The 16,864-nt window shown below is 38.0% G+C and overlaps 1 protein-coding gene across 2 annotated transcripts in view; it reads left to right on the forward strand.

The window, feature by feature from the left end:
- Nucleotides 1-16,864, forward strand: part of IL1RAP (interleukin 1 receptor accessory protein) — a 125,894-nt gene that overhangs the window by 38,451 nt on the left and 70,579 nt on the right. For both annotated transcript variants that reach the window (XM_060100129.1, XM_060100130.1), the window contains exon 2: nt 6,424-6,488. In XM_060100129.1, coding sequence (XP_059956112.1) covers nt 6,425-6,488 — 64 coding nt within the window. In that variant the 5' untranslated portion in view covers nt 6,424. The remainder of the gene's footprint in view (nt 1-6,423; nt 6,489-16,864) is intronic.

Below are 16,864 nucleotides of genomic sequence, written 5' to 3' on the forward strand. Positions count from 1 at the left end.
CATAACCTTAATTAAAGTTATTTTGCCAAGTAAGGTAACATAACAGGTTCCAGGGATTAGGACACGGTTAGCATTGGGAGCCATCCTGCCAACCACATATTTCCATTTATTTAGGTTCTTTCATTTCTTTATCAACGTTTTGTAAATTTCAACCAATTTTGCACATGTTTGGTTAGGCTTTTTTTTTCTTTTCTTTTTTTTTTTTTTTTTTTGCGGTACGCAGGCCTCTCACTGTTGTGGCCTCTCCCATTGCGGAGCACAGGCTGCGGACGCGCAGGCTCAGTGGCCATGGCTCACGGGCCCAGCAGCTCCGTGACATGTGGGATCTTCCCGGACCGGGGCATGAACCTGTGTCCACTGCATCGGCAGGTGGACTCTCAACCGCTGCGCCACCAGGGAAGCCGTGTAACCAGTATTTTTAAAAGAAGATTCTTTCCAATTGCTCATTGCTAGTCTATAGTAATATGTTTAATTTTTGTGTGTTGACTGCACATGATGTGACTTTGCTAAACATACTTATTTAGTTCCATTTTTAAATAGATTCCTTAGGATTTTCTATGTTGAAAATCATGTCATCTGTGAATAGCCTTATTGCACTGGGTAAGACTTCTAGAATGATGTTGAATAGTACTGAGAATGAACTTCCTTGCCTTCCTCCTGATGTTAGTGGAAAAACATTCAGTCTTGCAATATTAGATGTAATGCTAGCTGTAGGTTTTTTGTAGTTTTTTTTTAATCTATTTGAGGAAGTTCCCTTCTATTCTTAGTTTGCTGAGAGTTTTTATCGTGAATAGATATTGAATTTTGTCAGATATTGTTCCTGCATCAATTGATACGATCAAAGGGTTTTTCTTCTTTAGACTTTAAAAATACTGAAACCAACTTTGAATTCCTGGGAGAAACTCTGCTTGGTTGTGGGATATCTGTAAATTTGTTTTCTTGTGCTGTCTGTGGTGGGTTTTGTAAACAGAGCAATATTGATCTCATTATGTAAATTGAGAACCGTTATGTCCTCTTTTATTTTCTGGAAGAAATTATGTAGAATTGAGGTTATTAATCCTTAAAATGTTTGGTAGAATTCACCAGTGAAACCATCTGGAGCTTAGATATTTACTTTTTGGAAGGTTTCTACCTGCAAATACAATTTCTTCTAATAATATAGGGCCATTTAGATTGTCCATTTAATTTTGGGTGAATTTTGGTAAATTGTGGTTTTTAAGATGTTGGTCCAATTCATCTAAATTGTGGAATTTATGTGCCTAGAATTTTTAGTATTGCCTTATGACAGTTATAATGCCTGTGTAGTGAAATACCCTCTTTTATTACTGATATTAGTGATATGTGTTATTCCTTCCTTGTTGGTTCTCCTGGTTAAAGGTTTAGCAATTTTATTGTTCTTTTCAAAGAACCAACTTTTGGTTTTATTATTTTTTTCTATGCTTATATTATTTCTGATTTAAAAATATTTGATCTCTACTCTTCATTATTTCCCTCATTTTGCTTGCTTGATTTAATTTTCTCTTCTTTTTTGTAGGTTCTTAAGGTGAAAGATTAGATGATTTTCTTGAGATCTTTTTATATTGTGAGCTTTTAATACAGCAAATTTTTCTCTAAGCACTGCTTTAATTGCATCCCATGCATTTTGGTATGTTGGATTTTCAATTTTGTTCAATACAAAATGTTATCTAATCTCCCTTGAGATTATGTCTTTGTCTCATGGATTATTTAGAAGTATATTCCTTAATTTCTAAGTGTTTGGAGATTTTTCCTGTTATTTATTTATTTATGTATGTTTATAGTTTAATTCTATGTTCAGAGAATGTACTTTGAATTCTTTAACATTTGTTAAGGTTTTATTTATGGTGCATAATATTGTGGTGAATGCTTATGTATACTTGAAAAGAATGTGCTCATTTTTCCTTTTTAGAATCCTCAAAAAGTTGCTCCATTCACTCTGCCCAGGTTTATAATTACATTGATTAAGAAAGACAAAGTGCCATATGCTTACTTCATTTTACCCAGATTCAGAGCCTTCTGTGTTACTTTGCTGAAACTTTTGTTTATTAATAAATATTAGATTCTGAAATATTCTGCACAAGAATTCTTTTATGGTTCAAAAGCTATAAATTAGATAAAAGATTGATGAAGAAAATAACTCTGATTTATTAATAAGTGCTATCTCTTTTTCTGTAAAATGGAGTAATTAATAACTTCTCCTGTGTCCTTCAAAAGCTTGTTTGTCATATATTAGGTCGGCATAGAAGCAAGATTCACTCAAACTTTATCAGAAAGTTAGAGAAAGGTAAAGGAAAGACCTAGATGGAATTAGGACTCAAGGAAGTAATTTGGCTACAGGGCCAATTTGGGGATGACCATTTTGGGCTTGTGCCTTGGTGTTTATGTCCAAGTATTCAGTGAGCAGGTAAAAACAAAGGGTCTCTGTCAACCAGGAATGAAGCAGATAAAGCTTCATGGTTGTAAGAGGTTAATCCAGCTTGGAGTAGGACCTTACAGGGAAAAAAATGCAGGCTCTTGGAACAGAGTGCTGATAAGCACCAGGTTGAAGGGCCAAGCTCCAACCAGGTTGCTGGGATTCAAAGAGTGCCTATGATCTGATTGTGGAGCTGCATATGGAATTAGGAAACTGATGGATGAATCCAGTCTTGTGGCCTTGTGAATGCTGTTGTACAGAAGGAAGGCTGAGCAAATGGTGATTCAGAGGTAATACTAGCCTTGGGGTAGCAAACCTAGTTTCAGCCTGGCCCAGTGAGAAAATCTAGTGGTCAGGGCTGACCCAGAGGCAAGGAAATCTTGAAGCTCAATAACCCTAGAGAATACAGACACTAGAAATATTGATTTGCAAGGATAGATGTTAAAGTATATGATAACAATCATTATTAACATCATGGTTTTTTTTTAAAGCTTTTTTTCATGTGGACCATTTTTAAAGTTTTTATTGAATTTGTTAAATTATTGCTTCTCTTTTATGTTTTTTGGTTTTTTGGCCACAAGGCATGAGGGACCTTAGATCCCTGACCAGGGATCGAACCCACACCCCCTGCATTGGAAGGCAAAGTCTTAACCACTGGACCACCAGGGAAGTCCCAACATTATGTTGATTGCATAGAACTAATTATATATTTGAAACTTCTTGCTAGATGGTACAGACATTATACTAGGAAAAATGGCATTAAATATGAGAGAAGTACTAATATCTAAGGGGAAGTGCAAAAATGATCATATAGTAAATAAAATGGATAATGCAGGGAAGGCTGACTTGGTAATTTATTATATGTAAGTTCCAATCATCTGAAGCAAGGGCAGGGGCTGTTAAACCCCATCACAATAATCTAAAACTAGGTAGTACTTCAGACCATGAGAAGCCATGCATTATTAGACAGATTCCTTTGCTTTTCTGACAGTTTCTTCATGTCTGAAAATACCCAGCACCCCCTCTCCACAAGAAATAAGAATCAAAAGTGTATTACTGGACTTCCCTGGTGGTCCAATGGTTAAGATTCTTCGCTTCCACTTCAGGGGGTATGGTGGGTTCCATCCCTGGTCGGGGAAGTTCTGCGTGCTGTGCCGTGCAGCCAGAAAAGAAAAAAAAAGTGTATTACTAGTAAAAATAATAAAATTCTGAGGCTGAATGCAACACAAGGTTAAATGAGTCAGTCTTCCCAGAGAGGTTTCAGACCAGACACTAACATTGATACCTTCAGTCTGTCAAAACCAGCCTGCACAATCACATTTTCTTTTCAGTCTGCTTTATTCTAATTCATCACAGGGCAGGACTGACCCTGGATTTGTGATTGCACACAAGTTAGATCAGCTTTATCTTGGTGACCTGACTCCTTGCTGCCTCAAGTATAATCCAGTTACTCATGAAATTATCAATTAAGACTCTCAATCACATTAATTAGAATGTTTTCTAAGTGTTGCCATAGGAACTCAGAAGCTTATAAACAGGCAAATTGGGAAAATCTAGAGGTGTGAGGCTTTTTTTTTTTTTAATAGCCAAAAGCAATTTGGAAGGCTGGAGTGCTTTAGCATAGCTGAGTATTGGAACTGAGATTACCCTGCCCTGAATCGGCAGTTAAATGTCTGGTTGCTCTCTGTTGACAAGGATTATACAGAATGATTAATTACTTTTATTAATGACTTGGATGAGGACATAGGTGGAATGTTGATCAAGTCCTTAGATGACACAAAACTATGAGGATAACAATTATTGTGAAGACTCGGGAGCCACAGTGATTATAAGACAGAATTTAGTGGCAATCCATCCAATATGTGCCTGGAAGAATGCTCTCCATACGGCATAATTTGATGATCATATCATTCCTCTAATCAGAAACTTTCAGTGATTCCCTATTTTCTGTTTAAATGAAATCCTAAATTCTTAGCCTACTGTTCAAGGCCTTGCAATATTCTAATCCTAAAACCCCCTGCTTTCCAACAAAATCTTCTATAGTTCTTTTTCTAATACCCTGTGCTTGAGTCAAACTGAATTATTTATAGACTATTTCCTATTTATGTTCCATGCTTTCCTCTTTGAGCATTATTCTCCACTGAGTTTCTTTTCCCCACATTTTTCTTCTGCCTCAATTCTAAATTTCTAAACCAGTTCTTGCTCAGTTCAAAGCTACCTCTTGCGTTTAGTCTTCTTTGACTGCCTTAGCTGGAGTAATCTCTTTCTTTGGCTAATCTTCAATAGCGCTTATTGGCCCTTCTCTCTTTTTACCGCATTACTTTGTATTGCAGTTATTTCTTGTACACATTTTAAGTCCTTGCTAGACCCTGCTTAGTGCTAGAACTTCCGATAAATCTTTGAATATCCTAGAGTGCCTCTGCATGTGTATTATTCAAAGTTGCTGTTGCTGCAGTGGTTTGCATGTGGTTTATCTCCTCTACTGGGGATAACAGCCCTACACTTTGCTTGCCAGAGGCCCCTGTGATTATATCATAGTGACTTGTGAACAGAAAGTGTTCAATACATGTTTTATTGAATTAATGAGTGACTAATGGAGAGAACTCCCTAAGTTAATGGTATAAGAACTGGAAGGGAATGGTAGCATTAAGAAAGACATTTAATTTCTGAGATAAAATAGTTGTTTAAGATATAATATACTCTCCTGTGATTTGTGTACAATCATGCTAAAGAAGAAGCACAGTAGAGATTTTTGGTGATGTGTGGTCAAGAGAGGTGACAGATGTTGGAAACTTGCATTGTCCTTTAAAGTGACCACACACTCTGGATTGCTTGGACAGTACCGTTTTGGACCGTACCTTTTGGTACTGTCCAAAAGGTACCTTTTGTTTCAGTGTAGTGCTCTTAAAAATGTCCCATTTCAAATGCTGTTAATGTTACCCTGCTTATTAAATATCTCTTTGACCTTTTTAGACTACTGGGTTCCTGTGGTTGTGAAACTTGTGACATAGGCTAATGTTTAGGATAATAAACTTGTAGTTTTCCAGGTGTGGATATAAATCTCATCTCTGTCACCTACTAGAAATATAGTCTGGACAAGTTACCAAGACCAATGTAAGCACCCAGTATGGCTGTTGTGTTCAGAACAGAGAGTGGAAGTCTTAAGTATGGAATTTATCAGTAATATTCAGGTTTCAGTATTTATAACCCCACAGTGGTTTTATCAGGGGCCAGATATGTCTGGAGTAGTAGGGAAAGAAATATTTCACAGAGTTGTTAAATCTCCAGCCCTTCTGCATTAAAGATCACACAACCAAATATAAGGGCATCGTTCTTTCTAGTTGGCTGTTTCAGCTGGTTATCAACAGAAAGGCTAAAGATCACAGAAATTGGAATTCAGCCTCATCATTTGTCTCTTTGAATGAGAAGATAAGAGCAGGCACAGCAGGGCATGAGGATTATACATTTCCCCTTACTATAAATTCAGAGTATGGTGGACTGCAAACCAAGTCTGAATCCAGTATTTGTAGACTTTCTATTCATCACTAAGAAGGAAAACTGTCTGGATTATAAAATATTTCCAATTGGGAATAAACAAGAGAATATGATGAAGGGTTAATAGGAACAAACTCATCTACCAGAAATTCAACTCTGATGAAAAAAATCCCTAAAAATATTTTTTTTAGTAGGCAGTTAGAGTTCAGTGATTAAGAGGCTGTTCTAGAGCCAGGCTACTGGAATTTGATCATTACTCTACTACTTTCTAGCCACAGGATCTTGGGTATGTCATTTACATGTGTCTCAGTTTTCTTGTCTGTAATATGAGGATGAAAAAAGCCTACCTTACTGGTTGGTTCTGACAATTAAGTTTGTTAATATTGTAAAATTCTTAGAACAGTTCCTAGTCAATAGTCAGCATGCATATGCACAAATATTATTTAAGCACTTGAGAGTAATAAGTACTCTCCTTACCTTTGTATTTATATTGACAGGATGGGACTTCTGTGGTGTGTAATGAGTCTCTACTTCTATGGGATCCTGCAAAGTGATGCCTCAGGTAAGTGAATGTCTTTTGACAATCTATTAAAATGCAAGTCACACATAGGGTAATGTCGCAAGTCTTTCTGAAGATGAGTTAAGAGAACATAACGTTGTTTATATCCACTGACTTCTGTGGTAACATGGAATCTTATCTTTGTCAGAATTATAGAATTTTGGTGCTGGGAGGAACCACTGATATCTTTAGTCTTCATGGAACAAAGTGCACTGGGGGGAGTGCACTGTCTAATTATAGGAATTTTCCATCACCTTCACAGCCAAGCCAACTAGAATCCTATTTCTTCCCCTTACCTCAGGTCCTATGGGAAAAGAAATGACAGTGTTGGTAGTATGACTCTGTTTTCCAAACTTGAGCCAGTGGTGGAGAAAGCCTCAGTGGTACCAGTCCACTGATACCTTATAGAAACAAGTAGATAAAAATGGGTTTTTGTCTACTGCTTCCATATAGGAAAGAAAGAACTGGTCATTAAGCTCATTCTTTCTTTGGATGTTGCTTCATAAGCATAAGAAGAGGCAGCCAAAATCTTTATTGAGTTTAAATAACCAAACTCAGTTATCATGGACTTGGATCATATGACATCAGAGTTACAGGGGACTTGAAAGTCTGTCCTTGCAGGTCTCGTCTCATCTTCAGAGGTACTGCTCAGAACCATTCTATGGTACCTCTAACTAGTGGTCATTGAATGTTAGCCCGTTATGTCTTTGGACTGATCAAATTCTTAGAAATTTTTTAGTACATATAACTGAAATTTGTCTCATCATATCCATATATTTCTTTGGTTCAACTACTGGATTTAAATAGAAAATACCTAATCCCATGATTCTCTAATTTTAATTCAGGGAACTAAGGTATCTTCATTTAAAAAAAGCTTGCCATGTATAATTTCCCTGAAGACCGTGGACCATACTTTGAATATCATTGCTTTACTTCCTCTTCTATGTGACAGGCTATCAGAGATGTTAAAATAGTGGTCATAAAACCATGACCATGTTGTCCAATACATGCCTTCAACTGTTCTTCACATGGCATGGATTTGAGCCCTCCTGCCATCCTGATGATCTTTTCTGGTGTGTTTCAGTTTTGCTACACCACTTAAGGCATTTTATTGGAAACCAATAATAGCACTAAAGGAGGGGTATAATTAGGACAGAGTACAGATCAAAGCCAAGAGAAAGAGTGATAACTTCTAACCTTGTTGGCCCTTGGAGACTTCACAGAGGAAAGGATATATTATAAGCAGAGCTGATATTCAGCTGGGATGCACTAGTGTACAGCTCTACTGGCTGTTTAGACCAGCATCTTTCCTGCTTGACTGAGTGTCCCATTTGACTGGCCGGTGTCCTGATGTCCTGATTTTTAAATATGCTGAATATAACACCTGATTGTTGTTTGTTCTTATTTGATTTAGTTCTATCCTTGACTGGTATCTTCTTACAGAGGCCTTCCTTAACCATCTTAACTAAAATAGCCCTGCCAATCCCTTTCTATTCCTCTATCCTGCTTTAGTTTTCTTCATAACACTCATTATTTCTTGACACTATATTAACTCTTTCTTTTTTCTCCTCCTCCTTTTCTTCTCCTTCCCTTCCACCTTCTTCCTTTTCTTTTTCCTCCCCAACCCCCATCCTCCTCTCCTTTCTTTCTTTCTCTTTTCCTCCTTTTCCTCCATCCCTCCCTATTTCTCTGTTTTTAAGCTCCCTAAGGACAGGGACTTGTCCATTTTGTTTGTTACCCAAACACTTGGAGTAAAGATTGACATATAGACACAGAGTAGGAACTCAACTTTTATATTTATACATATATATACATATATCTACAAATACATATTTGTAAAATGGATGAAAAAAGTGTCCCTTCACATCCTTTTTTGCCCAGATTGGTTAAGTTTATAATGGAACTTGTTTCGATTCATGCCGGCAATTCATCAATGTGGTTTTATGTTCCCACCTTGAAGGAAAAGGGGGAGATGACCTTGTTACTCTTGTTAGAGATCAATGAAGTTTCAGAAGTTAGTGGTTGGTTAGTGCTGGTGCCTCCCTACTGGTCCTGGCCACGTTGTTTTCTGAATGACCTTTACTGTAATCCATCCAACGGGCCCCCACCCCACCCCCTCAAATGTTGTTGGAAAATGAGCTTTCTACCCAGGAACTGACTCATAGTTCTGCCAGGGAAGCTGATTTCTTGAATAAGATAAGTTCTCATACCAGCCCCATTGAGTCACCATGGGAGCAGGAAACATGTTGTAATGCCCTCAGCCCATCTGGCCCATGTTTATTTGCCTTCCTTATGAAAAGGTATATTGTGTCTGTGTCAGTGATGTACTTCCTAGTTGGAGGGAGAGGAACAAAAAGGAAGTGTTGTTGACAAAAATAAAAGGGGCAACTGGCTCTGGGCTATGAGAGGAAAAAAGGATCAATGCACATACCGGGGGATCAACCAACCTCTCATGCATCATGCCTCTTACAACGAGGTAGATGACAGTAGACTGGTTGGTCTTTCATGAGGCTCTTTTTGTGCTTTAGGTACCCATGTTAATTGAACCACAAGATTGATGTGAGGAAAAAAGGAGAAATAGCTTTAAAACCCTAAATCTCTGTACATGCATGTAATATTAGTAAGAGTTTTGTCTTGTTGCTCTGGACCCCTCCATGTGGACCCTTCTTTTAAGAAAAGCCCACAATTTTAAAAAGGAATCATAACAACATAAGAGCTTTATTTCCACGTGGTGCATTCAAGTGCAGTGAACTGGGCTTCAAGACACACAATTCTGACTAGAGAACATAACCTTTCTATAGCAGTACAATGATTTCCATCTTCACTCAGGAATGTGGGAGCAACATTTCATCTCCGGTGGTGATAAAAGCAAATAATCAAAAACCAACATTTACTTTCTTTTAAGGAATTAAAGCTTGGATAATTATAATAGTGATAACATAATTATAATGTGGTATAGTGGTGATAATAAAGCTTCCTTTGCTGAAATAAAATTCCCTTTGAATTTTACATATTCTATGTCATTTAGTTCTCACACCCAAAACAGAGCAGTCAGGGTATTTCTTATTTGGATAAGAAAATTAGGATCAAAGTGGCTAATTGAGCTACCCAAAGTCAAACAGCTAATACTTAACACATCTGTGACTTCAACTAGTTCAGTTGAAGTTCCCAAGAAGCATGTTACTTTTACTAAATGCATTCCCCTTATACTCTACTGGCAGATAAATAATTCAGAAAAAAATATTAAGATCCAAGGGGTCATGGGTTTTGCTAACTGTTAAAGAACCACTCAGTAATATATTTCTGTGTTTTCTAGATGAGAAGTATCTTTACTCACCCTGCCCCCTCACTTAAGGTGCACCCCCCCCAACTGCAGTGATTTTCCCCCAGGAAGCAAATCACTGTAGTGTAAGCTCAAAAGTCAATATTCCTGTTTTCGCTTATTATAGAATTAAACATTTCTAATACTAAACTCAAAGAAGTGCTCCTTTGCAAGAATCCCAAAAGCAAACTTTGACTTGTCACGCATTTCTCTTTTGGTGTGTTTCATTGGAAACATGTTAAAAAGTTGAATCATTAAAGCTGCCTTTAGAGTAGAAATAGACATTTGGAACTTGTGATTCCAAGTTGGGGAGGTAGTTAGAATGGCACCACATATAATATGGTGAATTTAAAAAATACTGCCATATCAAAATTATTTGCTACACAGTCCACATAAAAAATGATAGCAATGAATTTTCTTCCCCAAAGGCATGCACGGACACACATACACACACACACACAGATCTTTGAATACAGCCTTTTATTTCAAAATCAACAAACAGTTGACTGTGTGCCAGGTGCAGGGCTAGATTTCACTCACATTATCATTAACTTCACAGAAAACACTGTGATGTGGATGGGGTGTAGGTATTCTTACACCCGTCTTATAGTTTAGGAAATGTAAAGCCAGGGAGTTGTCTCAGTTAACGGTACTCATGATAAGGTTTCGTAGGCTGCCGTCCCTCCAAAAGCAGAGCTCTTTCTTTTATACAGCATTACCTACCCTTAGGGCTTTCTTCTGCTAATGGAGGTAAGATCCCCTTATTTCTTTATCATTATTATTATTATTTTTTTTTCTTTTTGCGGTATGCGGGCCTCTCACTGTTGTGGCCTCTCCCGTTGCAGAGCACAGGCTCCGGATGCGCAGGCCCAGCGGCCATGGCTCACGGGCCCAGCCGCTCTGCGGCATATGGGATCCTCCCAGACCGGGGCACGAACCCGTATCCCCTGCATCGGCAGGCGGACTCTTAACCACTGCGCCACCAGGGAGGCCCTCTTTATCATTATTTTTAAGAAATTTGCAGAGGGTGGAAATAATCATGTGGCTTATTGAGAGTGAATTACACTATGTAAAATAAATAAATAAATAAAAACATTGTGGCTTACCAGGAATCAAGAGACACTGGTTCAAGTTCTGACTGTTTCACTTTGTGAGCTGTTTAATGACATTAAAGTCATTTAATCATTCTGTTTCACTGTGTCCTTACATATAAACCAAAACAACCAACCAACTAACAACAGCAAAATAACCATCCAACCAGCTAAACCAACAACAGCAAAACCCCAACCAATTCTTCCTTCTTGCTTTTTTATTAAAGAGCATTATGGGTCTTATTATACACCATGGACATACTCAGGGTACACTCTTCCTATTATTTAATTATTTCTAATGACAAGTGTTTATCTTACAATGATTTCACTTTATTCTAAAGGTCATGTGTTTGACCATTTCATACTGTAGAAACCAAGGAGAATAAAGGAAGGTTCTTTTTTTTTTTTTTTTTTTTTTTGCGGTATGCGGGCCTCTCACTGTTGTGGCCTCCCCCTTTGCGGAGCACAGGCTCCGGATGCGCAGGCTCCGGACGCGCAGGCTCAGCGGCCATGGCTCACGGGCCCAGCCGCTCCGCGGCATATGGGATCCTCCCAGACCGGGGCACGAACCCGTATCCCCTGCATCGGCAGGCGGACTCTCAACCACTTGCGCCACCAGGGAGGCCCTAAAGGAAGGTTCTTATTGTAAGTATCTTACAGTAAAATTTGAGAGAAAGAAGAGAAAATAAATACCAAACAAAATTGCATAAGACGGCAGAGAAAGTTATTAGTCCTGTAGGGTGGTACTGAGGACGACTTCTTAATCAAACAACGACTGCTGTTTTCTAGGAGAAAATATATCTCTTATTTGGGAACAGATTAGTTCAGTTCAGCTGAATTCAGGGTTAGTGTGAAGGCGTTTAGAAGCCAAGCTGGAAAAGTAAGTTAGGAACAGATTGTGGAGGATAGGAATCCTTGCAGGTGAAGGGAATATTTGTGTTTAATGTATTTTAGACATAGTTGGCTAGTTCCTTTTTTTTTTTTTTTTTTTTTTGGTTTTTCTTCTACAAGGATCTATAATATTTTAATGCTATGAAATGGTTCTTTCAGCTTTTGGTAAAGATTCAATTTGTTGCCAGCATCAGTGGCCTCATATTATTTGAATATGCTCTTTGAAAAACTCCATACTTGGATCTACTTGTGACATTAAGTCCTATCTCTGTTGCTCATGGCTGGTCATCCTGAACACGCTTCATTTCTATGCAATTTAGTCCAAACGTTTGAAGAATGTGTGAAGAATATAGTTCCATTTTATTCTTAGACCTAAAGGTCATGGGGATTATAACATTCACCCTGATGTCCTATAAATGTCTCTATGTTTCTTCTTCGGAGCAGGTATCTTCACTTTTTTTTTTTTTTTTTTTTGAGCTGCATTGAAAGACACTGATGTTTATTTTTAAGTTACTTATACTTCCCAATGGTGGGTATTGAAAAGAGATTTGAGTACCACAATTTATTGGCCCGATGCTAGCTTTGCAGTTATAAATTCTCTAGAAAGGCTTCTTGTATCACAGCGATAATTCTATGTTTAGAAAAATGACCTGATTCTTCCATCACATGTGTGAGTTAAGAGAAGCCACTATCTTTGCAGGGAATACATGGGTGTATATGGTTATAAGTGACAATATCTGGCTTATAAGACAGTCTTCTGCACTTTGAATCGCCTTTGTTTCTGCGTTCCCCCCTCCCCAATATTTGTTTCTGCCATATTGAGATGAGCTTTATAGAACCAGATGACCATCTGATTATCAGTGCCTCACTCCTGGGCTAGTTCTCACTCCTTTTATTTCACTACTTTAAAAATTACTTTTCTATTTAGTTGATGAACTTCTTTAAAAAATAAAATATACACCTACCCTTGAGATAACAACACAATAATTACTTTATTCTAAAATCCACTAGGTGCTGCAATCACTCATTTATTTTTGAGGGACAGAGAGAAAGTGGATACATTTTATAAATAATATGAGAACCTCAGTCAATAACTTCAAGTACCTGCCATCCAAACCTATAAAAGCAATATACAGAATTGCCTTCTTTTGTCTTTCTCAGTTTTAGAGGCAGTAGGAATAATGAAAATACAAGGCGGCTGAGAAAATAAGAGAAAAGAGACAAAATAATCACACACTTGATAATCTAGACTTGGCTGAATTCTGTTGTTTTCATGAATTTCATTTCTCCTTCTGCCACCAGAATCAAAACTCTTGGAAAAGCTGTAAATTATTGGGAAATAAATACCACTTTCCTATGGTGTTTGTCAGTAGTGTCTGGAATAATAGTTTAAGGCTCTTTGCCCATCATCTCATTGTTTTGTTGTTGTTTTTTGGTGTACACGGGCCTTTCACTGTTGTGGCCTCTCCCGTTGTGGAGCACAGGCTCTGGACCCACAGGCTCAGTGGCCATGGCTCACGGGCCCAGCTGCTCCACGGCATGTGGGATCTTCCCAGACCAGGGCACTAACCCGTGTCCCCTGCATCAGCAGGCGGACTCTCAACCACTGCACCACCAGGGAAGCCCTGTTTTGTTTTTTTACTTCCAAGATACTTTCACATTTTTTGAAGTACTCCTTGAGGTAAGCAGGAGTGTCCATTTTGATATATAAACCAAGGTACTGATGTTTGCATTTTTCCCATAACTTACATAACAGAACATTGTGGTCCTTTTAAAGTCTGGGCTTTCCATGCCAGCAAGAAGGACCAACTGAAGAGTATTTGCCAACTATGCTTTCTCCATGGAACCTGTGTAGATATTCAAGGGGAAAGAAACAGAGAGGCCATCCATCTGTTACTGGTAGCTTTTCTATATAAACATAACTCTTTATTAATATAATACCGTGGGTTTTATTTGATTCTTAATTGCTTGCATACAACTGTAGTTGAAATATAGGACTCTATTATTGTTAAAGCAAACACAGATATACAAATGTTTTTTCCCAAGCAGATCTCAACCATTATCAGCCATTATTTAACATAGCTTTGTTTGCTCTTTTTTACTTTGAGAAGAAACCTTTAATCCTTCACCATGGACTTGTCTGCTGTTTAAACACATTACACCTAATAGCTTAAATTGATGCACCTGAGTTAATTCTGTCCTTCCCTAGATCCTCTGGGACTTCAGACTGCCCCAAAGGTCTCTTAATGAATTAATTTTTGCTTTTCAGATAGAAAGCATTACTTTTTTCCTCATAGTTTTCTAATTTGCTTTGGACTCTTTGATCTATTTGGTCCCCTGAGGAAAACAGAATTTCTCTTATGCAAGACTTTTTCACATCCATGGCTTGCTTCTAAATGTCTTTTCAGCACTTTTAAATTGTCCACTCAAGGTAAAGGAAAATAAAGAGATGGAGTGGGGCTGAGGAGAGAAGAAGAAAGAAAAAGGAGAGAGGAAGAAAGACAAGAGATAGTGATAGAGATAGAGACAGGGTGAGAGAGGGAGATACAAAGAGAAAGAGGAGATACAGAGAGTCTTTCCACAGAGGGACTTTGCTGCATTTGATGCAAACCCAGGTATATACTTTTTCAGATCATTAAAAAAAACCCTTTTTTAAGTACCACACTTAAATACTCTCTTTTTTAAACTGAACTTTACATTGGATGGTATCCTTTTAGAACAGTTCGGTTTTGTTTTGTTTACCTTCCGACTCTTTCCTTTAGTATGTTAAAATGATGAGCTGAAATAGAAGCCTTAAGTATGATAGAAGTTTCCTTGTATCTAGTGTACCTCTAGCCAAGAGAGCCATCAGTATCTTCAGGATACTTGTATTATGAAGGAAGTATACAGCAGAGAGGGTGGAGGCATAGAGCTGTGCATGGCCTTCATGATATTGAAGGAAGAGGAGATGACAGGCAAGAGTGCTCCCTTATGCACTCTGCATACGTAAGGTCCAGGGCGGAAGCAACCTGCTGGTTGCAACTGACACTGAGCTGTAAAATGTCTTTTCTTTTAGCAGTGTATTGCTGGAGGCTCAGTAGAAACCCAGCTTGTATTTAGGTCTAAGAGGAGGGTGTCGCTTTGTTTGGAGGATAATTGAAATAATGGAAAGTGTGCATATAGCAATTAATAAGTGGAAGTGTTGGAGGAGTCCCTCCCACTACATACAATGTTCTTCATGAGATGCTAAGCAGGATTTCAGGAAGAAAGTGAAGACAGGGTCTTTGTTCCTGGTTGCTTTATTAAAGCAAGCTCTTAGTTATCTCACCTTTATTACTCTAAATATCCTGTTTTTAAAAATGTTCTTCCTCTTATCTACAATGCAGTGATAGTTGATGACTGCAAAATAGCCATGAAGCATTATACAATACTGAATTGTTTTAATGGCTAAAGGAAGATCGTGTTAAGTGAAGCATGGCTTTAAATATCTTTTATTCTAATTCTCTTTAAATTGGAAATAACTATATAGTGGAATGTGTGTGTGTGTGTATAATAAAAAAAGAAGGAGGGTGAATGAAATAACATTAATTGAATCAGGGAGTAGTGTTTGTGTGAGTGTGTGTGTCTGTGTGTGTATTAATATAAAATATTACATCAATTTCTGAAGAGCCTCATAAGATAGAGATAGATGTTTTCATCTGTCTTTACCAGTGAGGAACTCCAGATTCACAAAGGTGAATTAAAAAGCTAAATTAACAGCTTACTATAGCTATTATAAGTAGTAAAACTTGTCTACCTGATTGACTTTAAAATGCATGCTATTCGCTCAATACCACGCTGCCACTGAGTTCTTTATGATTAAAACTCTTCTCTTTCTAAATATGCCAACCAAAGCTGTCAATAATTGATGATACGGAGCACACACATTTGAAAGGAAACGTTCAACCAATTAAAAAAACAGAGAACATAGGATATAATTTTTTCATATTGCAAATACTATTTCAAATTTATTTGTTCCAAGCTTCCTCAAACATATACAGTGTACTACAATTGTGTACATTAGATAACATACATTTTTCCAAGGTTATAAAAAATTTCCTAAGGGAAAGCAGTGCTTAACAAGATTGCAGATGGATGAAAGAACAATGGTTCAGTGCAGATGCAGCGGGTTTGAGTGGAATGGGAAGCTGTTAACTTTAGTATGTGGCAAGGTTGCTTTGGCGTTATTCATTTGGCTTCCCCTGTGGCTAACTCAGAGATATTGACTGTAACTCCCTGTCTTCTCCTTCTTCTCCAACTACAGAGGTTCTGTCCCTCTTGCTAGGTGTCTAGGGACTTTGCAAATGATGTTTACCTGTGGCTCAGAATTTTTTTGGTACCCAACAGTGTATAGCTTTAGAAAGTTATTTTCAGTCAAAAAATGCCAGTTTTTTTTTTTTTTTTTTTTCCTGCTAGCCTTTGGCAGTGATTGGGTGTGAATTTTGAAATTTGATGGTGGATTTACTCCACGTTCCATTTTATTTCTGGTGGGGCTGGAATGTTTCATCTTTTTCAGAAACTATCCCTTTGTATGTGTGTGTGTGTGTTGGAGGACAGAGGGAACAAACATACCCACTGAACTTAGAAGGCATCTTGAGGCTGAAAAATGAGGCAGGCAGCTCCATATAATCAATGGATTCGTTTCTTATAAGTAACTTACAAGGTGGGATCAGGTTTGGGTGGACAAGTATTCAGAAGCATTCACAGCTGCTCTCTGCACCACCGAGGGGTTATAGTTAACCTAGGGTATGGAGTTAGGTCATTGGAAACAGGATGTGCATTCCTAAGTCAAAATTCATGAATGGGTAACTAGTCTTGTGGGTGCCATGAATACGTCAGCAAAGGTTTTCATCATTGTGTGGGGACTAACAGAGCATAGAGGCCATCTGATCCTAATAATTATGAAGCAATATCTATTAACTACAAAGCCTTTGATGACAGAGAAGTGACTCAATGTACAGTACAGTCCTGGGTAGGGTCAGCGAAGGACAGGAGAACCTGTAAGGGCCAGAATGGCGTCAGTTATGCTAACAGCCAAACACTGTGGCAATAAAACT

The sequence above is a fragment of the Mesoplodon densirostris genome, chromosome 5, assembly GCF_025265405.1.
Source record: "Mesoplodon densirostris isolate mMesDen1 chromosome 5, mMesDen1 primary haplotype, whole genome shotgun sequence".
Classification (NCBI taxonomy): domain Eukaryota; kingdom Metazoa; phylum Chordata; class Mammalia; order Artiodactyla; family Ziphiidae; genus Mesoplodon; species Mesoplodon densirostris.